Source organism: Cloeon dipterum, chromosome 3 (genome assembly GCF_949628265.1).
Source record: "Cloeon dipterum chromosome 3, ieCloDipt1.1, whole genome shotgun sequence".
Lineage (NCBI taxonomy): Eukaryota > Metazoa > Arthropoda > Insecta > Ephemeroptera > Baetidae > Cloeon > Cloeon dipterum.
The window spans coordinates 3,177,042-3,204,212 of NC_088788.1; the positions used below are offsets into that span (position 1 = coordinate 3,177,042).

Sequence of the window (27,171 nt, forward strand, 5' to 3'; positions counted from 1 at the left end):
GCCCCGCCCCGCGTCGCCGCCCCCGTCGAGATTCCGCCCTGGCGAGCGGCGAGCCGGCGATCGGCGGGCTCACTCAGTAGTGCGCGCGGCTGTGGTTGCGTGTTAATGCGCTGCTGCGGATGGTGATGGCCATGAAGCCGCTGGTGCCGACACCCGTCGGCGGCGTGCCCTCGTCCAAGCCGAAAATCGGATTCAGCATCGACTCGATCGTCGGCATGCCGGACAGTTCGCCGGCCAACAGCACCAACAGCGAGCCGTCGCCGAGTCCGCAATCGTCGTCCGAGCGGCCGCCGAGCCGAACGGCCAACACGCCGCCGAGCCACTCGGTGGTGCGGCCGGCGGCCTCCAGGGACGCCGCCGCCGCCCTGTTCGCGGCCAGCTTCCCGGAGACGCACCCCGCGCTGGCGGCCCACTTCCAGGCCAACCTGGCCGCCGCCATCGCCCACCAGCAGGCGGCCGCCGCCAACGGCGGTGGCGGCGGCGGCTTGCCCTCGTCCGGGCCGCCGCCTCCGCCGCACCACCACCAGGCCATGCACCACCCCCACGGGCCGCCGCCAGTGTTCCTGCCGCAGCATCACCAAATGCCCAGAGACTCTTACCCTTTATACCCGTGGCTACTCTCGAGGCACGGCAGAATTTACCCACACCGCTTTCCTACTGGTGAGTACCGATTAAAAATTAATTGTATGCGATAACTCTTTTTGTCAGTTATTTATTTAACAGAAAAGAAATTTGTTGCTCTAAAAAGAGCTATAAATCACAGTTAAAAAAATAAATGGCAAAATGCAAAATAGGTACGTCACTCTTGATAAAATCGTCACGCAATTGTGTGTTTTCTTCTTTATTTCAAATTAAAATAATTGCGCCAATGACAGCAGGAGTGTCTTAATTGTGAAAATGTTCACGTGCCTGTTTGTGAAAAAGACTGACTTCAGTTCTGGTCAACCATAATTGATAGGGTGACAAAAATTAGAACACATAAAAAAAGCAGAAACCCCTTCATTCAAGGAATTCTATATCACGCAGAGGGATGCATCAAAAAAACTTCCACGGTTATTAACAATTAATCATGGACAAAACTTCACGCTGAAAGTGGTTCAATCGTTCTTAAAATAATCTACAAAATTAGAATTCCTGTTTAATTTCCACAAAAATTAATTGGCTTTAATATATAGCGGCGAGCTCTGATGTCTTCCTTGTGAAAATCATGTTTATTTCACCTGTAAAAAAATGTACTCACAAATCGCATCGAGAGGAATTTTTCTAGAGCTTTGACAGATGGTCTGAAATCTATTTTTGGTCCAGATTCGGTTTTTGCGCCTTGTTAAGGAAAATTGCTACTAAATTCCACTATAAATTTTGCTAGAGAGATTAACAAATGCTAAATGTTTAGTATTTTCCTCTCTATATAAAGATATACACACTATCAATTAAACTTTTCATGTTTCTGCAATTGATTATTACTATTAGGGAGGTAAATTAAGCCACAATATTGATGTCAGTTTTTATTTCGGTGATTGTTTTACGATAAAACAGTCTCCGTGGGACTAAAAAATAATATAAAACGGACATATAATAGCATCTATAAAATCGCTTATATTGGAAATGCGTTTAAGAAAAGCTATATTTTTGGCCATAAAAGTATAGCATTTATATCAAACACCTGCAAATGTACAATGACGATTGAGCGCATTAGGGCCGCGATAGATCTAAGTAGTAACCTTCTTACACGCAGACAGAATCAATCAACTTTATTAATGTGCGATTGTGCCCCTGACACAAATTGCCTTTTTTCATATAAAATGCTATCATCCATTTTAGACATATACCATTTTTGACAGTTTTGTGTAAAATAATTGAATGTCGAAAATACTTTTGATTTTTTTATTCTAGAAATGTGAGTTTTAACCAGAAACTATAATTTTAAAAATTTGGATTGTTTCTAATAATTTATTGACGGCATTAGAAAAAAATCAAATGACTTTTATGAAACTAGTGATAAAAATGTTCAATTTTTCTTGATGTATCGTTCTGTATACGTTAAGAATAACCCTCTGCTCTAGCTTCTTTTTAGAAACAATTAATTTTTTGTTTCATTTAACTTTGCTTAACAGTTGGTTAAAATCGGATTGACATGCACTCACTGATTTGTGTTCGTTATAAAGGGCATGCAAGTCAGGAAAATCAATTTGATGCGATTTTGGCGGTTTCACATCCTTTACTCTCTCACTATCTCTCAGGGAAACATTATACATACCTACAAGCACAAAAGACCATCAGCAGGGGTATACGCACAATAAGGAGGTAGTCCTTGGCCCTGCAACATAAAAGATTGCATTTTCGGATTTCTTGGAATGTACCTCACTAATAGTTGAGATGAGCAGGTGGAATGGAGGGTTCTCCCATACCCTGTTGAGCACCACTGCGCAGCTCGTGACAATCCCTCGGATCAGCACTTATATCGCCTTAAACGACACTTTCATGCCTTGTACATTAAACCCAAATATCGGCTGTTGCTGCGATCTATGAGTTGCCCACTCTGACAACTATTAACTAAATTGGCGGATTGTTAGAGGGAGACAGATGGTTTTGGGGAGAAATATTTTGCCGCGTAAATGTGACTAAATGATTTTTGGGATAGCTATGTATTGCCTCCACCTGATGGCGTTTTTGGATTAAAAAACGCACCCGCGACATATATATACAAACGCGCACGTTGATAAATGAAAAAATGCTTTTATGTTCGCATTCTGAAAGTATTATCATTTTGCTAAGTCCATATATCAATCCGATGATCTTGCGAAACTGCTGGCTATTACAAAGATCTTTTGGCCCTGCTCGAAAGACGAGAGTTTGAATCGAACACGTGACCCTCTTAGGTCGTGTTGCCGATGCTCTAATTGAGTGAGTGTTGTTCTCTCGCTTTTTGTGCGGGTCGAATGTCACGACGCGCGCAGGCTCCAAAGTTTTATTTCCTTTTTCCATTATATGAGCACTGTCCACAGTTACATTTTACACACCAATATCTGATCTGTAATATAATAACTTCTTGTCGATAACTTTTTATTTCAAAATAATTATTTTTCAGAGAGTTTATTCCCTTTTTGCATTAACATATTAAACCAAATAGACTTTTGGCTAAAATAACATATAAGTAAAAATACAGAGTTATGTAAGATAAAATTAATTATTGAATAATTTTGATCTAACATCTGAGTTCTAGAGCAGAGAAAATATCAAAACCTTTTGGGAAAAATTGCTAGGTTTATTTATTAATGCATATTAGTGTGCCTGAATTTGGCTGTTTGAATCATTTAAATGCTTTCATAAATTCCACGAATGAAATTTAAAAGGCTGCACATGACACAGCTGAAATACTTTTGTAACGGCATCAAATATTAAATGGAAACGACGGTGACTATTTAAAAGGTTGAAGACTTGAGGGAATACTATGTGCACATCAATCTCCTGGTGTCAATCACTTTTTGACCCAACATATACAATGATCCCACGCTTCATGAAATATTTGTGAAAAAATGCTGAGTTTGTGGACTGCTGTGAACATTTTAACATGTTGTAGAGCAAAAGTGTCAACAAACCCCTATGGAAATTCATTCTTTCTGGCTGAAAGGCTCGACGGAACTTTTAACTGTCGAATTTCTCTCACAAACGATCGCAGCATTATTGCTGGAGATAAACATCCCGTTTTAGTTGAAGACTGAAAGAAATATCTTTTCCAGCGCAGACAATATGCACCACTCTATATTTCTTTTGCACAAAAAGCTGGATAAAAAGAACTAATATTTTGGCTGTGAAGAAAAGTATTTTCAAAAATTAACTTTGCGTCTTTTGAAACTAATCGATTAAATAATTTGTAAAATTGCGGGAAACCACGTCAGATAATTTTGATAGTAAAATTGCAAGTCAGCGGTTTTTTTTGTAAACTCTTCTACAATAATTTTGAGTACAGCTGCAAGAAGCAAAATTAAACTTATTAATCAACTGCGTCAAAGGCATAAAATAACTAGTATCACTACCCCCTAAAAAGCAGTAGATTAGAATAAAAAAGTAGACAGAAAGACAAGGCACAAGCGTACATTTAAAGAGTTCGCGTGGGTCAAGAAGTTATCAACACAAATGCGAGCTCATTAGGCCACCAGAAAGCAACACAAATGGAGATAATTAAAAGGCATATCATTGAAGCTGCGCGTATACAAAAAGCGATGACAGTAGAAAAACAAGCAGCCGATATATTCTTTTAGATGAGATACTTTGTATCTCAAGAGAGAAAGAAATAGATATTGAAATTAAAAAGTCTATAGAGGAGACGTCGTGTATATACAGTTCTCATCAGAACCAAAGAATAAAGCCGTCTTATTAGCAATTACAAATAGCTTTTGATGCCGCTTTTACGTCTCACGCTGCTTTTTTCTGGTAATTAAATTTTCACCATAAAACATTAGCATTGCAACAAAGAGAGCAGCCATTAATTAGGCACGCACTGTGTCTTAATTAGATGATAATAAAAAAAATAAAGCCCGTATAGCAGCGGGATATTTGGAAATATATATCTATTTAATTTAATTGCCACCTTAAATCCTCAACTAATAGAGAGACAGCGTTTTTGGTGTTTTGTTCCAATTAAGAAGAGGAAATAAATGTTGTTGTGAGATGCTCTATCTTGATAGAAACAAAAACTGAATCAATTGGGGGGACAGTTTTATTGTTTTCTCTTAATTTAGTTTATCGCTGACTGAGCAGTGAACGCAGCAGCTGACGCGCCTGGGGAATTTCTGTTATCAAATTTATATAAACGCGCATTTCATCCGTTTATGTTTTTAGCAGCTTTGAAATCAATAAAAGAGCGGAAATGTTTACCGTGGGTTTGATTGCTGCAAAAGGTGTTCAAGTGAGGCGGAAGCAGGGCTGATCGAATAAATCGCGAGAAAAAAGTGTAAAAATAATTTTTATGAGTTTGGATTTGATGAAATGACGTGCTTGGCTAAAGATCGGATTCTTTTCGAAGGGAAAGACAACAAATTAGATTAAATTGCTCATAATTTGATGCCATAAAATTATGTGGCTTTATATATACCAGCGTAATAGCTGTGTGTGGAAGAGCTATAAAATTCTCAAAACAAACTAGAAAACTTTGATAAAATGAGAGGCATAAATTAGCCGACCGTTTATCCAAAAGGCGTTTATATTAATAAATTCGGACCGAGCCGGCGATAATTACGCTGCCTCGATTTTGAGCCTTTAATGGCCAATAATGATATCAGTCGGCGCAGGTTTTATAACGCATTTATTCAAAGCAGCGAATATTATAAGAGAGAGATCGACTACCTGCCATCGTTGTTTTAAACAAAAAATCGACGGTGAAGTGTGTGTTTACTTTTTGGGCACCGACATCATCTGTCTAATCACCTTTTTAGCAAAACACCTCGCCATTAATGGGTTGATCCCTGTCGTAAAAGTTAAGTGTAGTTATTTAATATGCAAATTAAATTCTTGTCATCCTTGTGGGCATCTTTATATATAGAATTATGATCGATTTTTTCTCTGATCCCTGAAAATAAAGATGGCAACTACAAAATATTTATTTAGTTCTGAATCTGTATTTGGAAACACATTCATCATCTTATAGCCAAACCTAAATGACTCTCTCTGGCGCACCCCCACGCACCCCCGCAGCTCAAATATGTGGTGCATTCATGTACGTCAAAAGCAACCCTATTAAATATGGGCCACTCACTCTGACTGAAGGTATGGTATGCGGAATAACAAATTGTAGCCGTGAAATTCTGTGCTGCAAGTAAACAAATTTTCAGAATGGAATTCAAAGAATTCACTCTCCCGAACATGACATTTAATTAGAGAATATGCCCATCATTTAACAAATTTATTTTCCGTATCCTGTTTACTTCAGCGCACTCTGGGGATCGAAATTGAACCACCAGATGTTGATTACGACCCTCAGGTTCTTACCCTGACATGGCCCTGAGCGTCAGATAGCGAAAAAATGTCAAGTTTTGTGTCGCTTCTCTGGGGTTTGACCCATCAGAGCTCAAAATTTGTTACAAATATTTTTTAAATATTTTTAAATGATCTTAAAATTGCACGAATCGTGCTCATTTGAGAGTCCCACAATGATCTGAAGCTTAGAAAAACATCAACCGTCTAAAATTCACAGCCCTAGTTATATAAAATTAAGTCTTTCAATCAGTTTTCACTTTTCATTTATTTTAATTATTTTTATTTTCGAATGAACACCCATAATTTCTTTTTTTAATCGAGTGAAACAAAAATTTTGCTAATGTCTTTCATCGCGCAGGTGATTTCCCCAATTAAAAATAACCGCCTCATTAACGATATGACTTTTAAAATCTCCCATTAGTACGCATAATTTGCTGTGAGAGAGCTGCATGCAGTAAAATTAGCACACACTGCTTTTTTATTGTTAGCTGGAACACGGCGCGTCGAGTGCCAATCATTAGCAAAGTGACGCATATCACTGCGTAATTATGCAAATCGAGAGGCACAATTACCGTGCGGCGGGGCGAATTGCGTTCACTTTATGCATTCCGCTCGCGGCCCGGCTAAGTTGAGTAATTTCACGCAAAAAGTCGCGGAATTTATGAACGCATAATCGTGCGGCGCGCAAATTATGATTTACGCATATTACAAGCAGCCCGGCCGACGACGAGGAGGAGAAATAATTTAATGTTTTCGAGTTGGCACTTAACGATCTCTTCGCGGAATAATTCCTGGAAATATTATAAGATCATTAGGCTGGGCTGTTAATATATGTACACGCGGCAGCAAGAGGACTCGACGAGAGTAGCGAGCAACGAGAGAGTCATTACCGCCATTACATCATTAGGTGCCGCGCATAGGAATTTTTACGCGATAATATAATTATTGTGTGTTCGTTTTGTTGCGCTAATTAAATTGCCATTAGCTTGCTTATTAGATGCGGTTGAATTTTTATTACACAGTCTCCAGAGAGATATTATTAATGCGTTGGATGTATTAATATTTAATCGATCACGCGGAGAGCGTCGAGAAAATGTTGCTCATTCCCAGATCATCAATTAAATAATTATAAGACCGATGTTAATTATCTACAAATATCTTTCTGTCCAAATTTAAGCAGAGAAGCCGATTTAAAACATTTATTTTGCACCAAATGGAATGGATTTTCTTTTTTGAAAATTTTGCAGCATAAGAGAACGTTTAACTAAAAATGTGTAAACACTTTAAAATTGCGCTTTACCATTTTATTGTTTAATTTCCTAATCAGGATTGCATTTTCTAACCACCCGTTTTTCACCACTGGTTTCAAACGGTTTTTACCTCTAATTTTTTAGCAATTTCTTTCGCAGGAATTGCAAGAAATGAATTTATTCCTTTTTTCTTCTGTGAAAATTTAAAATTTCGGTCAGAGTGCTCAAAATTTCCTCCACTGTGCAGATATTTTCTTTTAAATTGCCATTTTGCTGCCTCAATTTCCCCAAAAATTTATCTCTGACAATTTTTCAAGTCGAGGTAATAACTATATTTAATAAATTATTGAAAAATAGGGTGCATTTTTTAAAAATGCGAATATTTTGCAACCCTGTTCCTAATAAAGTAGTTTTTTTAAACCCTTTGAGAATAATTTTAATCTCTCTGCACAAATTTTCATCTATTTTAAAACCTTAGAAAAAAAATTCTGATTTTCTCCATTTACATCTTGACATTTTAATGATTAAAACACATCAGCCCCTCTACATTTCAATTTTTATCCTCTACTATATGAATTAATTACACTAATTTTGCAGCATTATTAAAATATGCCACCAACCACATGATGTGTGTTTGGCAGAGCGAGGAAGTCTACGTAATAAAAAAGTAAAACAGCGCCAGAAGCCAAACCTATTAAATGTCACGTGGTCACGCGAAGTGTTCGCAAAAATGCTGGGACAATGCACAAAAGGCGACGCTTAATTACGTACACACAAAATTAAATTTTTCGTAGCGAAATTGACACTATATAGCGCTGCCATGCAGTAATTGCTTCCTTTGCCGAAACTTTTCGCGGAATCTGATAAGACGGGCGCCTTTTTCTTTGTAAATATTCACCCCAGCTCTGCGCAATAAATATTTGATGACAAGCGCGATTACAGCGCAGTTCCGAGTTGGCCGCGCCGCGTGATGATTTTATTACTCGGCTCTGCCGTGCATGTACTTTTGCACAATTACCAAGCGTCCGAAAGTCTAATTTGGCGCTGCGGTCGCGCGTCGATCTCGCTTTAATTGCGGTCGGATTGCGCCAATAAAATTACTGCGCGCCCGCCGACGATATCTATCTTAACCGCGCGCGTCTCGTGCAGTCGGAGTGTAAAAGCTTGCCTCGCAAATGAATATATAGGGGTGAGTTTCGTTTTATTATCTCACCCTCTATTTATGTGCACGCCTGCGGTTACAACTAACTGTTTCGTCAGCTCGTCTCATCGCTGAATCAAGGACGCACAAATGAGCTGCGAATTTTTCGGAAAAAAAAGCAGCGGGGACCAGATTCGTGCGACGCGCAGATATGGCGTCCGGTGGAGAATGGCGCGAAAAACGGTCACGTGAAAATGCGCGAAAAGAAGCAAGTTTTGGTCAATATTGTGACATAATTTGTTAATTGTGTCTTTTGGATCGTAAAAACAAACTCTTGACACTCGTAGGGCAATCCAAAGAGAGCTTTTTGCTTTCCACATTAAGACGCCATCTTGGATCTGCGCAGTGCGAACCAATTTTATCGCACATCTGGAACCCGCTGGAAAAAATATTTAATTTGGTTTTTCCTTATAGCAATAAATTTATTTGAGTTGATCGAGGAACCAATAGATAAAAATTTACAAGTTAAATTCAACAATTTTCAATTCGTAGCCGGATACAGATGGCAGCACCGTTCGATGACAATTTTCGGCTTCTTTCACTGCGATTTAGAATCCTACTTTTTGTGCACACTTGACGTACAACTATTTTGGAGAGTCAAAAAGTAATCTGTTTTAATTAATCCTCTCATAAAATACTATTTTCTTCAAATTTCACCAAACTTAAGTCGAAATTTAATTTTAAAAATCCATTTTTTGCAATTTTCTCTAATGCTTGGACAGAACGAAAAATTTCTACCATTTCTACCACTGAATATGATACAAATCAGGCCAGGCTACACGAACCCAATGAGTTTTGTATGTTAGGACTCTCAAAAATTTAATGTTTAAGGATTTAAATTATCATAAAAAAGTGTGCCAGATTAAATTCACTGACCCGAACTTGAAGTGCCCCATCAGCCTTTTAACTTTTAAACAACGCACAATGAAACTAATATCTTGGGATATTTGCCTTCTCTCATTGCGAGTTTACAGCAGAGAGAAATTGCTTGTCCTACACCGTAAATATACGTGGATATTTGCTGAGTGCATGCGTCGCGTCGCGGCGCGCCGACTATATACCAGCGAAGAGAGTTATTACACATGCTGTTCGCATTTCTGGCGGTGCTGCTGTCACATTGTGTGCACCGATTGATGAATTGGACCTGGCTCGCAGCGGTCAGCAGACACAAAAGGGCAGCCGCCCGCCTGCGGAAAATCGCGTTTTTGCAAAATCTTGCACGCTTTGCCGCGGCAATAATTGCACTTGGCACCTCTCCCCGCCTCGGCGTGTCAGCCCGGCCGGCGACACCGCGACACGTTTTGAATTTGTAAAAGTAAACACTAAATAATGCTGATTTTCGCCAGGTTTTGTGCCGATGGAATGCCATCCGGATTTGTAAATTTGCACCGAGTCACTTCTTTTCCTGGCTCTCACTTCTCAGAACCCCCCAGCAAGATTTAATTGTATCAAGAAAACATAAATTTTTTTTCGAAACGTGCGAGGAAAGTCGAGAAAATTATCTACAAATATACGCGAGTTAAAATTTTTATCAGTTTCTTGCAAGCAATGTTTTCACCTTATTTTTCGATCATTTGCTAATTATTAGCATATAACCTCGGCTTGAAAAATTGTCAGAGATAATTTTTTGGAAAAATTGAGGCAGCAAAATGGCAATTTAAAAGAAAATATCTGCACAGTGGAGGGAATTTTGAGCAATCCGACCGAAATTTTAGATTTCCACAGAAGAAAAATGGAATAAATTCATTTCTTGCAATTCTTGCGCAAGAAATTGGTAAAAATTGAGTGGTAAAAATCGTTAAAAACCAGTGGTGAAAAACCCCTTCACAAAGGCAGCGAATTTCAGGGTTTTGTGGCTTAAATTTATATTCCGGGAATAAAAAAGGTGTTTAACTATTTAATTCAGAGTGCTCTGAGCTTATGATTTTAATTTTTTGTCCTTCAATTTAAAAATCAAACAGGTAACTCGAGCGCAATGAGAATTCCAATCTTTTCATCACAGCTGTAAATTTGCTTGTTTGCATCGGCTTTGTTGACATTACATTACATGTCGTCGCCATCGATTTCCTGACTGCCGCAATATAATAATTAATTAAGCAGTTGCATATTCAAACGACGCACACTGCTCTCGGTTTCCGCGCGCGTCGATCCGATCCGCCGAGTATTAGCTGAAGTGGAGCATGAGAGCTGTGAACGTATACAAATTGAATTTCCCCTTCCTCGCACGCGTGAAGCGGCAGCTCTCTCGATACATTGACAACGTTGTCAAGCACTAATCAATTAAGTGCGTCATTAATTAAGCATCAGAGCAAGTAGTGCATTATACATTACAAAACCGGGAAGAACAAAAAAACAAGCATCTTATTCGAGCAGTGTCATGTTTTCGTTTTCTTTTCTAGATTATACACACACAATTCTCGAAGCAGCGCAGATTGTAGAAAGATTGGCATATATATAAATTAGTGCAGTTGCATGTTGGTAGCATTAAAATAATAATGGTAATAATTACCCCGGCCGTCCGGCCGGCCGGCCAGCGCACATGCAATACTCACGAGAGAGTAAATACACACACACACACACGGTGAACCGATAAATATGTGAGGCTGCCGTGAATGTAGCCGTTATTAGAGGCAATTATCCTGCGAGGGCTGTCAGAGCCACTTTTTATGCTGAAAACCTCGGCGATGGCTTTTTCTTCTTTTCTCGTTCGAGAGTCGAGCCTGCCTGCCTGACTGGCCGGCTGGCTGCGGCTGCGAGATCGCGCAGAGTGAGCGGCGTGATTTCCTAACAAGTATCTCTCATAATTAGATATTAAATATCAGCCATTTATTGTGTGCGCAGAGCCGACGGCTGAAAAGGAGTCATTTTCTCGAGCAACTCGCAATTCTAGGAAATTTGATTGCAGTACACAAGCTACAAAGTATTCAAATAAATTCTTAAAACCTAATTGGAATTATTTACTAGTGTATAAATTATCATACTGGAGTGAAAAATAAAAATTAAAATCTCGTTGGGTAAAAATACCACTTTCGCTGTTTTGTTTTTATTATATTAATCTCTTATGTGATAGCGCAATTCTAGAGCAGATAGCAAAGGGGCTATTTTGCTTAACTCTTATTCTGCAGATATGATTGCCGGACTTAATCTAAAAAAGCTACTTCCTCTCTTATCACAGCAGGCATTATGAATATACGCTTTACGCAGAACTGTATGATTTTTTTGATAAAATGAAAGGATAAAAATATGCGTCGAGATTTTCTGAGTCACAAGTTTTGGTTCTTAACCAGACCAAAAGTTTGTCCTTCGAGAGCCGAGGGGCTCGCAATTATAAACTTGATTATATAAAAATTCAATGCAAGGAAAAAAAATCAAAAGCTATATTATATTCAAATTTTATCTGTTTTTGAGGGAATTTATAGATTTGAAAAAAAGAGCAGGAGGTGGAAATTAATATTCTAGCTTAGTTTAGGAAATATTTATTACCTTCAATTTAAGGGGCTTTATTACTATGTTTTTAAAAATAAATTAATTGGTCGTTAGCCTATTTTCTTTAATTCCATTTTTTTAAATCAGTTTTTAAACAAACCAAATTTCCTGCAGCATAAAATCTGGTTTGAACTTTTGCTCCATTTTCCCTCAATTCAATTGAATTTAAAATATAAAAATACTTTTTAAATATTTGGCTTCACGGCCACACAAATTGGCTAGACTTTTCTAAACACTAAATTATTCAATTGTTGAGGTTTTTTTACAATGGTTGGAACATGTTGATCCAAACCAATTAGCAATTTACAATTTAACAAAAATTTATTATTTTACAATTTAACAAATAAAAGACGGACATATCCGCTGGCAGCTGATAAAAACAAACAGTCATTTAATAAGCCCAACAATGTATTAGCCACTCACAATATTTATTTATCTTGGAAGGGTTCAAAAGTCTAAAAAGATTTATCTCGCTGCGAGTTGTCAGCGCTGCGACATCAAAAAGCACATATACTCGCGGCTTATGTGCCGTAATTACACATTTATAACATATTATATCGCGCGGCTCACGAGCGAGCCAGAGAGAATAAATGGGCGAACGAACGAACGAACACACATCATATCTGGCTATCGCATGCGATGCACTCTCGATCCTTTTACGAGTCTGCTGCTAAATGGCTGTAAAGAGCGCACAGATAATAGTGTAAGCAAACGCATATTTGCCTCGGCATCGATCACGACGTACGTTTCCCTTTTTCATGCATGAAAAGTGACCTTTCAAAGTGATAACCCCGCCGGCGACCCGTGTATATTTTCACATCAGCGCGCAGCCTCTCAAAAAGTGCTCCGCTGAAATAAACAAGCGGTTGCGCCGGGTGCAAACATCTGCGCGCTCGATCGTAAATTGCAATTAACATTTGAGCTGCTTTCGCCAATTAAAAACCACGACAATATATCGAGTTACGACTTACATGTTTCATTTTGTGTCCGCAGGTCCAGACATTCCTGGCTTCCTGCTGCAGCCCTTCAGGAAGCCCAAGAGGATACGAACGGCGTTCAGCCCGAGTCAGTTGTTGAAGTTGGAGCACGCGTTCGAGAAGAACCACTACGTCGTCGGCGCCGAGAGGAAGCAGTTGGCGCAATCACTCTCGCTCACTGAAACACAGGTAAGAAAGCCGCGTTATGCAAATCAGTTTGAATATTTCTTTTTAAAGTGGAATGATACAGGCCAACAATCGAAAATTATTTAAATTGTTGGGTGCCATAAACAATTTGTTCAACAATTTGCAATAGTAAAAAAGACGTTTCTACAGTAAAAATACAAATTTTGCCAATTTTCCCCAAAATTTCGAGTGCTTGAACATATTTTCTTGGCATATTCCGATTCCTCTCGTCGAGATCTGTCCAATGGTTTATGCCACTTATTGGGGAAACTCTTGGTTTCGAAATTAAATCGGATTTCAAGTAAGGAGACAGTCATTGCCATTTCCAGCCAATTTTCTCAAAAAATTACAGTGCTTCTTAGGTCAATTTAGGCTTTAACTGAATCCTAAGGCGTTGGCAACAAGCATTTTCCAGGCTTTTGCACTATCATTCCTCTTTAAATTAAGGAGAACAGTAGTTGTTCAAGATCTGCAGTCATACAAAAAACCATTTCAAGTTTGAGGGTTTATTTTTTCCATTTTCTTGCCTACTCTCTGAATAATCTTTCCAATGCAGACGTAAAAACTTTCCTGCACTATAGAAAAGAAAAGACGCGCGGCGTCTGAAAAGTCGGCAGACGAATTACGCCAAATTTCAGCACATTAACTTTTCTCACGCGCTATCTAGCTCGTAAAAAGCTGCGAGACGCCATCGAGCCAAAAGCATATAATGGGCAAAAAGCGCGCCCATAAACCCTTTTGGCTGTTGTCGGGGGATGGCGAACGGGGGTTGGCGAGGGAGCGGGCGCAGGAAGCAGCTCATCTCTCACTCTACATTATGCCAGTTAATGGTTTGTGTTATTGTGCCCATTGCTGGCAATAAAGTCGCCTCTTTGTTGTGCTTTTAAACGGGCGGAAACGCGTCGATTATCGTTCTTTCTGTCCCCGCTCAGCAGCTCATACGCTCGCTCAGTCCCAACTCATATGTGTGTGTGTGTGTGTTTTCTGCAACGAACACGCTGATTTATGCACTTTGTCGGGAACATGACTTAACGCTTTCCACGCCGGGGAATTTTCTCGGCTGTCGTATAGGGAACTTGAACGACTGAACTTTCTTTCCATTGCGGGGAGATTCAATTTAAGCACCCCTTATATTGAAGTTCAGAGGGCTATTCAATTGTTCTTTATTGTATCAAAAATCTTTGCATTGAAAATTTAATTATTAAAATATTAAAGACAAGTAAAAGTGTTGAATGCAGAAAAATCCTCAAAGTTTTTAAGTTCGTGGGTGTTTTAGTTTTTCAGTTTCTGAGCTTTTAGTTGTCACGGGCCATCAAAAGAACACAAATAATGCAATTTTATGTCATTGGGTTCTTTCTTAAGACCGCGCAAATTTTCATTCAAGACGAGTAAATTTTTGGCACTCGAGTTTTAAAGTTTGGAAGGAGCTATCAAGCTAAAAAATCAACCTGTTTCCAGTTCCAAATGTTTTCCGGTAAAAGAAGGGTTGGTTTCACCACAATTTTGCCTGAAGTTACGCCTTTATCATTACATACTTTGATTTTGACTCTTTTTTTCATGAATAAACTGTCAACATTTGGCCAAAGAATTCCTGAAGCACACTTTCCCTTACTAAAACTTGTAGATTGTAGCATTATTGGACGTTTTATAACAATAAAAATACTGATTTTCCACCTCAAGTAGAAATTAATAACAAAAAGCAGTTGATATGATCCCATTTACCAGCGGCTCTGGCACGAATGGCAATTAATCGCGTCCATTCCATTTGGGGGAGAAGAGCGACCGAAGATTCACCCCCTTTTTAACGCTGCGCATATAGGGGTTGCTGATGGGAGCAGGCGCTGATGAGGGTGATTGTTGCTGCAGCGGCGGCGGATAAAAGGGGTGGAGCAGTTGATTGAAGAATAACAAAGTGCCTCCCCTAAAATAGCAGATCGCTCTGTTAGCTAATAACGTGAAAACACTCTGCACGCCGCACGACCGGTGGCTGCTGTGAACGTTCGAAAAAACTACTTTCGCGTTTCATCTGCTCCTGTATGTACGCGCGTCATGGGGGATATATATTTAGAAAGCACGCAGCAAAAGTCGAAACAGGAATAAAATTGCCGTAATATCTCTTGGATTGGCCCCAATTGCTTCAGTTCTTTCTATAAAATCTGAAAAATTTACCAAACCGAAATTTCATTCCTAATTAGAATTTTAAAATAATTTAGATCGTTTGTAAAATATAATTTTGTTTGTAAAAAAAGCTCGTTTGACAAGATATTTGTGGAATGTAAATACACACACACGATTTCAATTTCAAATAGAGCGCGCACATCGAGGAAAAGCCGATTTTCCGTCTGCGAGCGCGCGGCTCAAATCACAATTTCGGCGCAAATCCCCGGTCCATTGTGCCTCCTTAGCGACACGTGTTCGACGCGAAGTTGCAGCGGGCCACATTATTTTAGAGAATAATCCTTTGAGCCCGACGGAGCGAGGCATCAGCACGAAACAAATTACGCCGGCTGATCCTTTTGGCCGTCGCCGCGCGACTGCAGCGAAATTCGTTTTCTGCCTTCTCAGTCAGCAACAGAGTGTTTTTTTTATATTTTTTTGTTCACTACGGAAATTCGAGGCTGTCGAAAGCGTATATACATTTCATTCTGATTTTAATTAACTCGCTTGTAGCAGAGATGAAATTAAACTTTATTGCCGATGTTTAAATGTTGTTCAATGAGCGATACATTTGCATAATGTTGTAGATTTTCGCTCTGCTCTCGCCTGGCGAGTGGCGACCTGAGAGTGAAGTTTAACTCTTTCCAGCTCGCATACAGTGCTGCGTGGCCAGGTTTTATTGTTCATTGATATGGGCGTTTCCAGATTAGCAGATTTGCCTTTCATTATAATAAGACGCGCTGGCTGGCCGGCCAATCGGCTGCGAGTCCATGTGTCATGTTATTATGCGAAAATGCTTCGTTTATTGTGTATCCTAGCCACAGAGAGAGAAGGCAGTGTGTAATGTGCGAGAGCAGCAATTTAACGCAGCAGACAGACGCGCGTTGGCTCGTTATAAAATTAATTCTCCGACTGCCATCTTTTTTTATATTCTCTCTCGCACTCACTTTCGGTTGATGATGCCAAACACTTGTCTGTGAAACACCCTTCCTCTCGCGCACTGGAAAGCACACACTCATATGCGAGAGAGAGAGAGAGAGATGTGTGCATGCCCAGACCATTAATCACACCTTCACTTTTCGACCTTTTGATTGCTAGCTGATATTGCACACATGCCACGTTTGATTAGAAATTAATTAGAGGTACCGCGACGCTCGTTTCTTACAGACAAAATTAGCACAGGCGGATCTGTGAGCTTGGCGGTGATAAATTGCACTCGAGAGAAATTTTGTGTGCATGCAGCGCAATTACATACTGCAAGAAGAGAAGATTTATATATATAGGATCTCTGCATTTGAAGCATTTCTATAATTTAATTTTCGATGATTTTACAGTAAGATTAAAACGCTGCTGATGGGTACAGAACGAGAACGCGTATCCTTGTAGAATATTTCAATATTATAGTACACCGTCCAGGGTTAATTTTCCACACCGAGTAGAGCCATTCAGCTTTTATTAAATTTAGAAAATTCCAAGACCAGATTATTAAAAAAAAGCTTTGAAAGCGGATGAAATCAAGACTGGTCTATCAATTAGATTGCCATACACAATTGATCGATAAACAGTTTGTTCAACAATCTGCAATAATAAAAAAGGACCTTCCTACAGTAAAAATTCAAATTTTGCCAATTTTCTCCAAAATGTACATTGCTCGAACATATTTTCTTGGCATATTCCGATTTCTCTCGTCGAGATCTGTCCAATTGTGTATGCCACTTATTGGGGAAACTCTTGGTTTTCAAATTAAATCGGATTTCAAGTAAGGAGACAGCCCTTTCCATTTCCAGCCAATTTTCTCGAAAAATTACAGTGCTTCCTAGGTCAATTTAGGCTTTAACTGAATCCTAAGGGACGAATTTATGCATTGGCAACAAGCATTTTCCAGGCTTTTGCAGTAATTCCTCTTTAAAAATGAAATAAAATCGGAAACTTGATATTCTGTGCATGCAATTTTATTTTTATTCCCTTCCATTTCGCAGAGCAATTTTCAGTCCGCATGAATTATGTTAACGATGTCAATTTAGAGTTGAAGAGTGCAATCACGCAACTGATATTATAACTGCAAAATGATAGTGCCCGCCATTTTGTTAAACGCTGGCAAATTTGCATCATATCGCGATAAAGTGCGACAGCAGGGGGGGCGTCCCGCCACGAAAATGCATGCGCGCTGGGGGAAAATGCAATAAAATAACTTTGAGACATGCCCCGGCGCAATTTGATGGCTCCGAAGTGATTACAAGACAAGCAGCGCGCACGAAAATAACCCCCTGAGATTAGCGCCCCGCAAATCAGCACAACGGCCGCGTGCAGGGGTGGAAATGATGATAATGAAGTAGTCAATTGTGCTGTTCGCGCCGGAAGAAATGAATCACTACCGCTTAATTTTTGATTCGTCGTGCTGTTCACGCTGCTCGGAAAACACCCAAGGGGTTACACGCTTCTGTGTATATCATGGTGCTTTTGTTTTCGGATATAATTGATGGCGCATCTGCCTCGCTTTTGACATCTGGAATAAATATCGCGGTCGAGGCACGTGAACGTGTTTTAATAAATGCTCAAGCATACCCAATGGATTTCGAATTGAATAAAATAATGAAATGGGAAATGTTTATCAAAGCTTTTATATATACTCAACAGCCGGGTGCAACACGAAGCTGGAACATCAGATAAATCAAAGTCAAGGCAAATGCATGGTCGAACATTGATTGATCTTCTCTGCATCGATTAATTCAAACACCATTTTCCGCATCGCGGTAGTAAAATTAATTTTATTTCCGGCAGGTTTTTTGTAAACTCTAATTCATGATTTTCCTTTCCACATAAGGCAATATTTTGGCTCTGGAAAACATGGAATTAAAAATAAAAAATATTTTTCACCCTCAGTTTTAATATTTTCTTTGGAGGGATTCAAGAAATTTAGATATTCTACAAAATTAATACGAGATGATGGTTTGAGGAAATTGGTAGTAATAATGTTTCAAGAAACTCATGATATTATAGTCAATTTATTTCTAAAATTTTTTATTTGTCCTTAATTAATTGAAAAATCACCATTTTTCCTGATTGTGAGAAGTATTACAGTCGGCAAAATTGACGAACATTCCCTGGTTTAATAATACAAATATCTGCTGAACTTTAAAGCTTCCTAGTCTTCCCTTATTGTTACTGAGAAATATTATTTATTTTCTAAAAATGTCGACAAGAGCTATCGCAATCGTTTATAGTTAAAAACGTTAAAAACTCACACATTTCCATGAATTATAGTTTTGTTGATAAGAAAACATAAAACACTAAATCGAGAACATTACCCAAATCATTTCACACTATACTTTTCCCACTTCCGTCAAAAATTTATCGTTTTCTTTTCATTTATAATTATTTCAACACAAATTTCCAGACATTATTTTATAGCAGTTATAAGTGTTGATAAGAGAAACACATGGCCCTGCAGTTAGTGATCTAGAAGCCAGAAATGAATAAAAAAATTATTTTCGTGTAGGGTTAAAAATTTACGACCTTAAAATTTATTTGTTTTTTCTTTTTAGACACAAATTATTACGGATCACACAATTTCCAGACTTTGAGCGACACTTATGATCGAAATATGGTCAAGAGTAAAATTTGTAGATATTTCAATTATTTTAAATCTATCAAAAAGGCAGTTAATGTTGCAAACCCTGATTATTTCAATTGGAACTCGATTATTTCAATGGAACGGATTAATCAATCTATCCTCATCAATTTTCCACTCAACGAGGCCCATCGGACGTATCAATAAAGTGTATTAAATTGAATGGCGCGGCGAGCGTCAATTATCCTCTAGTTGCTCCGCTGGCCCGATGATTATTCCTTCCTTTTTACAGTTATAAGTGAACGCGCCGGCCGCGTCTCGTTCGTCGTTGTTTCTTCTCGGCGGCGGCGGCAACAGCAGCAGGGAGCACGCGCGTGTGTTTCATTTTTCCAATAAAACTTTATTGTTCTCTCGCCTTGAAACAATCGACAAATAAAATAATGATTCAGCCCCGACATGAGCCATTGTGTGTTAAGGAGAAGCGCGAGAAGTCTGATGGCCGCTCTCAGCGCTCAGCGCTCCGCCGAGAGAGAGACTATATCTTTATTGCAGTAATGGCATGAGCCGTCATAATGAGTGCCAAGTTGATGCATTTCCCCATCCATAAATGTTCAAAATTGGCCGTAAAAGTTGGCACTCGGCGTCGACAGCACACAATAGGTGCTGCCTTTTTTTTCAACTCAACTCATCTCTGCTTCTGCTGCTGCTGCGATGGAGCGACCGATTTTTAAATGAGTTAGCGGGAAAAACGTGACGGAACGAGATTTTGGGTACGAGGATTGTATTCAGATTGCCAAAGCTTTGTCCTCGCATGTGCATACGTTTGATACAAAGTTGCATGCGCATCAGCTAACTGGAAATTTCAACGCGACAAATCGTGGAATGCTCGAGACCAGTTCAATCGCGTTGTCGATCTCATTTGCATTCGAAAGGATTTCTCCGAATAAAACATAAATAAATGTGATTATTTAGCTTCGAAAATAAGGTTGTTCTCTTACTTATTTGAACAGTTGAAGTGGAATGATACAGGGCAACAATTTTTTTGGAAAAAAAAACAATTTGCAATACTAAAAAAGGACCTTCCTACAGTAAAAATTCAAATTTTGCCAATTTTCTCCAAAATGTACAGTGCTCGAACATATTTTCTTGTCATATTCCGATTCCTCTCGTCGAGATCTGTCCAGCGGTGTATGCCACTTATTGGGGAAACTCTTGCTTTTGAAATGAAATCGGATTTCAAGTAAGGAGACAGCCATTACCATTTGAAAAGCACGCTAACTTTCCAGCCAATTTTCTAAAAAAATTACAGTGCTTCTTAAATCAATTTAGGCTTTAACTGAATCCTAAGGGATGAGTTTGTGCATTGGCAACAAGCATTTTCCAGGCTTTTGCAATATCATTCCTCTTTAAAAAAAGGAAAGGGGAAAGATTGCAAAATTAAAGAACAAAATTAATAAAAGAACTTAAAATGTATGGAATAATTTACCTATATTTATGCACTAATTTTCATTTTCCCAAGAATTTCCATGAACATTTTATCGATTTTTTTTGTTTAATTTTTAAAGATTTTCTCCTCCGTCAGGACCGGGAAACAAAACCAAATTTCAGCTACTGGCAATCGTTTAGGAAAATAATTAAACAGCTTTCTCATGCATGATTTATTTTTCGATTTCTCTCGTCAAGGTCTATTATGTAGCAGTGAGTCAATTTTGAGATTAATTTCTGTTCTGGTAAATCAATCATGATATTCAAGAGGGGTGAGACACAGCTTAACGCTCGCTGTGCAACATTTGGAAATTAAAACACATCATCTACCCCTTAAATAATTTTTAAATCAAGGAAAACGAATTTTTTCCATTTGGCATATTGTATCTCATAATTATCCAATTCATTTCACTCTACTTTTCCCACTTCCGTCAAATATTGATCGTTTTCTTTTCACTCATAATTATTTCAACACAAATTTCCAGACATTATTTTATAGCAGTTATAAGAATTGATAAGAGCAACACATGGCCCTGCAGTTAGTGATCTAGAATACAGAAATGAATAAATATACCAGCACCAGAAAATATTATTAGAAATTTAGGACCATCCCTTTTGATTGGACTAAAATATTTTGCATCCCTTGAAGCACAAGAAAATCTGGAATTAGGAAGAGAAATAATAAAAAATTGTTCTCTATCGCCTGCTTTAATTTCTTTTAACTTAAAAACATGCCGAATTTTTAATTAGTGAGATGGTTTTATATAAATTTGAAAAAATGCGATGTTTTTACATATGGGTCAGTTCTAATAATATAGTCAGGCGGCTATCAGTCCTTCGTGAAGTCGATCATCCTTGAAATTTCGCACGTACCATTTGGCTAAATGTATCCCGATGCTGAGCGAGGCACTTTGGCGCCAACAGAAAGACAATGAAATCAGCTTATACAGATCTAATTCAAATCACACACATTTTTTCAATGTGTGTGTCCGTTGCACGCGAGACAAAAGGCTGACACCTCGCGGCCTCCCACAGATTTCACGCCGAAAAGTCGCCAGATCGCGCGCGGAGAGAGAGAGTTGTGTTTGGATTATTTCGCATGCTAATGACTTCCTTAATTAAATCCCGCGTGATCCAATTAAATTCTCGTTTGCGCCGGCGCGTAATTAGCCGACCTTGTTAGCACGTCGCGCGCGCGATCGCGATAATGCAAATTACGAGCGAATTAATCGCGCGCACATCATGGCTGCCAAATTGACTGCTCTGCTGCGTCATTTCGGATGCGCGTCACAATCCATCATCAGGCCTCCTTATTATGTGCAGGGTGTGCCCGCTGGCTATGATGATAATAATAATTCGCGCCGCATAGCAATGCAAATCCAGCAGCAGCAGGATGTCTCTCCTCCCGTGAGACACATCGAATGCACTTCTTCTTAGAGGCTTTCCTCCCTTCGAGTGCACTCGTCGGTGGGAAATGCATTTGCAACACTTATACTCGCATTATTTATGACTTATCGGTGCGGTTCCCACACTGATCTGGCGGCCTGGGCACGTATGTTTGTGGTTGGCAGCCCTGATTACAAATGGCACCGAGTCCTAACGGAAACTTTTCTAATTTGACCACGTTTCCCGGCCAGATTTCAGAAGATTTTATTCTTTAAATCATTTGTTGACTTGAAAAACTTGCTCATAATTGCGTATTGATAGAAATTTGACTTCAAACAGCAATTCTCTCGTCTTTTGATCATGTTTTTTCCATGCTGTGTTCATTCCGTAATCAGTAAATCTCATTCTTAAGCTGACAGTGAGTCTGAACGATAAATTTTGCATCGTAAAGAGCTTGGGGAAAGTTTCAGGCCTTGAAATTCCTAATTTGAATTTATTTTAATGCATAAAATAAAAAATTAAACCCCTGAAAATTTGCTTTAATAGAAAATATGTATAGGAACTTAGCCTTAGTTGGCTCCAAAACCTAAAAACTCATCTGAATTTCCTATATTTTTTAATTAAATTAAATACACTACTAAAAGACAATGCACAACTTGTTGATGAGATTTTCTCTTTTAAATAAGAAACATAATTATGACGAAATTAAGGAATTTTTTAGATTTGTTATTATCCTTTTTTATTTACAAGTATACAACGATGACAAAATTTCACTACCAACACAGAATATTTTAAATTAATTTATTTCGGGACACATGAAAAGAAAAATATATTACTAAAAAAACTAATGGATTTTGGCCTAGTTTTATAGTTTTATTAATTCTGTTGGATGAAGCAAACAGTTGTAAATTCCATCCTGACCTTCTTAGTCCATTATTTACGTTTTTCTTAGGACTTTGAGAATACAAATCGCGAAGGCTGCGACTTCCAGTTATTGGAATGGAGATGAAGCAGTAAAATTAATCGATTCGGGCGCAGCAGTCGCGCACAAAAGGCCGTAAAAGTTGACTCTGGTGCGCATGTTAACAATAAGAATACATCTGTTGTATATATTTATTTATACTTTGGACCACGTGCGAGAACATTTTATTATTTTATCTCGTTCGCTCGCCAGTGGGAGCCGGGCGAAAACAAGGTGCTGCAGAAGTGAGATGCTCAAATTGTCATTCCACCTGTGACTTCCTCCTCAGCTCGCGCTAATCCTTTATTTTTCATTGTTTGCATGTGCGCCCGTCGTTGTCTCTCTTATTTTATTTTTAAACAGCCTCTCCCACTCCGTCGGCTCGTCGCGGTGTTTATTATACGATTTGCATTCGGCCATAAATTATTTAGCCGACCATAAAATCGGCTGTCACAGGCCTGCGTTTAACAGCAATGATACCTGGAAACTATAAAATAATCTATTAACAGGGGAAGCTGATGGGAATTATTAATTTGCATGCACCATGCCCATTCTTGTGTGTGCATATTATTTTTATTTTTCTGCACCTCGCCCTGCCTCGGGTGTGTGCTCGTCTGCATGCGTGGAATATACAACCAACTCTCGCGCAGAAATGAGTGTGCGCAGGTATTTAAATCCGCGTTTACGGCCTGATGTGTCGTTAAACGCTGGAATTTACAGCCATGCGATATGCACTTTCCGCTAATTTACCGCGCTTCACAACTTAAAAAAGGGTTAGATAATCTAGACCAACAATAAATATACATAAAGGGAATGTTAGGAAATTTTAAATGAAATGGTCACCCACCAGCACATTAAAATAATACAGTTGATTAAGAACCGAATGTGTTTTTTTTAATCAGTTGATCTTTAAAAAATACTGCTTATATATGCTTGAAAAATTATAACAAACGTTTTTCTTGCCCTTCATTTCATTTTCCGTACTTGAAAGGGTTAAATAAACTTAACATTTATCATTAATAAACATAAATTTTGCAAAATTGCACTTAAAAAAATTAAATTGCTTATAAAACACGTCCTTTTCTTTTCTTAGATTTTTTTGTGGCTTGTTTTTTGTTTTTGCTAGAGTCTCTTTGGCTTTATTCTCCAGGACAGGGTCTTATTTGTTAGTCACTCGTTTTCCTTAAGTGTCGGCCTTTCTCACAATGTGTCCCAGTTTTAATTGACTTGCGATAAACATTAATGTATTTATGACAAAGTGTGAGTTTTAAAGAACGGAAATTGAGCAGGAAGCCGCAACTTGTTTTGTCCAGTAATAATTAAAAATTAGATTATCGGCCAAACAAAATAAATCACTACCAAAATTCCAGAGAAAAAATATAATCTAAGGCGACTAATAATTAGCTGCTTTCTCACAAATCAGACTAGGATGGGTGACCCATGCAATAAATTCAATTTTGCTCGCGCTTGGCAAAAAGCTTTCACAAGAGCCCTCGAAATGAATCATTTTCCGTGATTTCATGCACGCTATAGCTATATCCCGTCGGTCGGCCGTCCGTCCGTCGATGCTTGCTTGCTTGCACGGTTTTTTGGCCACTCGCCCAATCGAATATAAGGCCTGCGCACGGTTCTCTTCGCACAAACGTGATTAAAGGCATGAATTATTAGCACCTTTCGAGCTGCGCGGCGCGCGGGGAGGAGGAAAAATAATAAGGTATAAGCAGGCCGTTTGTTTAATGTTATGTTGACAGGTCCCAATAGGTAATTATCATAAGCTATTAACTCCTTCGAGGCCTTGATACTTTATATTGTGTTATTTCGCATCGGCGGGCAACACGAGTGCTCTGCCCATATTGATTATGTTTCTTTCCCGGCCGCGGCCGCGCTCCGTAGGTGTTGCAAATGAGTTGGTTTAGCCGCTGCCCACGATAAATTAGCCGCAATTAGCTAAAAATCAATTCAAATCAGACCCGAATGTAAATCCGGACGAAAGGTCGAGCAAACCCACGATTCAGACGAAAATCCTAATGATCCATTCGGTGGGAGTGGTTTGCGCCATTTAACACACACTTTATATTTATTATTTCTCGAGATTTTCACTTAATTGGAACCTTAAAAGTAACCATCGAATTTTATATATTCAAGCCTAAAGCGTTGGGAGCGCTGGAAAGATATTTTTGCAGAAAATCTTTACCGTTAATCCCTTGATTGAACAGCTGCTACAGTCAAAGAGTTTTTTTTTTAAATATTTTCTTTCCAGCATGGTTTCTGATTTAATCTTCCTTTAGTCAAATTAGAGAGTCAAAGGGTTATTTTAATTATGTTTTAAAATAAAAATTGTTGGATGCCGTAAACAATTTGTTCGACAATTTGAAATAATAAAGAAAGGTCCTTCCTACAGTAAAAATTCAAATTTTGCCTATTTTCTCCAAAATTTTGAGTGCTTGAACATATTTTCTTGGCATATTCCGATTCCTCTCGTCGAGATCTGTCCAATTGTGTATGCCACTTGTTGGGGAAAGTGTTGGTTTTGAAATAAAATCGGATTTCAAGTAAGGAGACAGCCATTACCATTTGAAAAGCACGATAACTTTCGAGCCAATTTTCTCAAAAAATTACAGTGCTTCTTAGGTCAATTTAGGCTTTAACTGAATCCTAAAGGATGAGTCTATGCATTGGCAACAAGCATTTTCCAGGCTTTTTCATTATCATTCCTCTTTAAAATTTAATTTTTGGTTGCTTTCTTTTTACACAACTTTCCGAAGGAATTTATCTGAAATCGCAGTGAAAACACCAAATAATTGTTTTATTTTACATAATTTACACGATTACTGGTCTTCTCATCTTTCTTCTGTGCAAATTAAGCGTTAAAATGTATTTTTTAATAAAAATTTGGCTGCATGAAACTAAGATTTGGAATAAAAATTTTCTGTTACAATTTGGGTTGATATATCTCATTAAATCAATGTTAAATGAATCATATGTTTCCCGCCTAAACATGAAATTCAAGAAAAAAATCCAAATTTTGGAAATTTATAAAACGGTCCTAACATCTACCCCTACAATAAATAAATTAAACCGATCAATTTTTGTTTCAGGTGAAGGTTTGGTTCCAAAACCGGCGGACGAAGCACAAGCGGATGCAGCAGGAGGAGGAGGCCAAGGCCCAAGCGGCCGCCTCAGGTAACAAGACGTCGCACCACGTGACCAAGTGGAAGCAGGAGACGAACCAGCCGACGGACATGTCCCGTCCGAGCAGCAACAGCAGTAACTGCAGCACCGGCAGCCGCCACCTGGTGGACATCGAGCGGGAAGACGACTCGTGCGACTCGATGCGCTCGGACATTTGAGTCGTGAGTTAGTGCTCCTCGGAGATAGAGACTCCCGAATGAATTAAAAAAAGAAGAGGCCAAGCAATCTTAGTCGGTGTTACGACTAATATATCGTGAACGTTGCCATATTACTTATCGAGCTCACTTGACTCTTTTAGTGCCACTGATCATGTGTATCTGAACATATGTGTATAGTTTTACCCCGGTAGAGAAGAAGCTCAGCGCGCGCGTTTATTCTCATTCACCTACTACTAATTGTAAGGATAAATAGATTTCAGTTTTTTTTTTTAATAAAAAAATGTGGTTCAAACTCAAACGACGGAATATTATTGGTTCCCATCACGAAAACGTACAAATTGCTTTTTTATTTTTATTTTTTTTTAACTGCAGAGTCTGCACGCTTTGCCCTTGATGTCTGAATAAATGTATTAAATATAGATATATGCATGTATGTTATGAATTACATACCGACTGTACCACAAATGAAGTGCGTAAATGTGTTACATTTATCGAGAATTAAATAAAAATATGAAAGTCACCGCACAAATCGGTGCAAACGCAAAATATAGCTGCGTTTCCTTTCTACTCACACCCGCGGTGATTTCTTCGCTACCTCAGCCGGCGGCGGATGTTTGGTGGAACAAAAAATTGAATAAATCCATCCGATTCAAATGGATAATTACATGGGCTCGCCCGGATTTCTCAGCCTCTCCCATCAGGATTGTTTGCCCGGCGATCGGTATAATATACGAGAAAAGTGCAGCCTCTTTCACCTCGCACACAAATACGAGAGGCCTAATAACTATTAATATATTCTAATAAGCCTGCCAACAGGTATAATTACCCGCTGGCTATGTAATATGAAAAACAATCATTATTTATACTCGCTGAATGCCGGCCCTCAAGGGTCACCTCGATAAAGCTGCAAAGAGCTAACGGAAAATTTTCTGCTATTCAAATCAAAACTTGCTGTTTGAAAATTCCTCTTGGATTTATTATTAAAAAAACTAACCTCTAATCGTTAGAAAAAAATCATTCGCTTCGAAATCCCTCTTTAATTCGTTACCTTTTATTGTTTGGAACTCGACCGCACGAACGAAAAGCAAATTTATCATGGTTTGCAGATTGCCTCAGGTGTGTTTCAATTTATCTAAAACCTAAGGTTAACATTATATTTTACTATTTCTCTTGCAAAGCTTCACA

The 27,171-nt window shown here is 38.7% G+C and overlaps 1 protein-coding gene across 1 annotated transcript; it reads left to right on the plus strand.

The window, feature by feature from the left end:
- Positions 1-91: 91 nt before the first annotated feature.
- Positions 92-26,255, plus strand: LOC135940223 (homeobox protein EMX2-like). The gene is made up of 3 exons (XM_065485026.1): positions 92-660; positions 12,907-13,079; positions 25,735-26,255. The coding sequence occupies exons 1-3, from the start codon at positions 120-122 to the stop codon at positions 25,984-25,986; spliced, it is 966 nt and encodes a 321-aa protein (XP_065341098.1). The 5' UTR covers positions 92-119; the 3' UTR covers positions 25,987-26,255.
- The last annotated feature ends 916 nt before the right edge of the window (positions 26,256-27,171 follow it).

What these genes read in the sequence shown, in the direction of transcription:
- LOC135940223 (XM_065485026.1), top strand. Translation starts at nt 120, where the DNA reads ATGGTGATGGCCATGAAGCCGCTGGTGCCGACACCCGTCGGCGGCGTG. An exon ending in CCCACACCGCTTTCCTACTG is followed by an intron (nt 661 to 12,906) that starts GTGAGTACCGAT and finishes TTGTGTCCGCAG; the next exon opens with GTCCAGACATTCCTGGCTTC. An exon ending in TCTCGCTCACTGAAACACAG is followed by an intron (nt 13,080 to 25,734) that starts GTAAGAAAGCCG and finishes TTTTTGTTTCAG; the next exon opens with GTGAAGGTTTGGTTCCAAAA.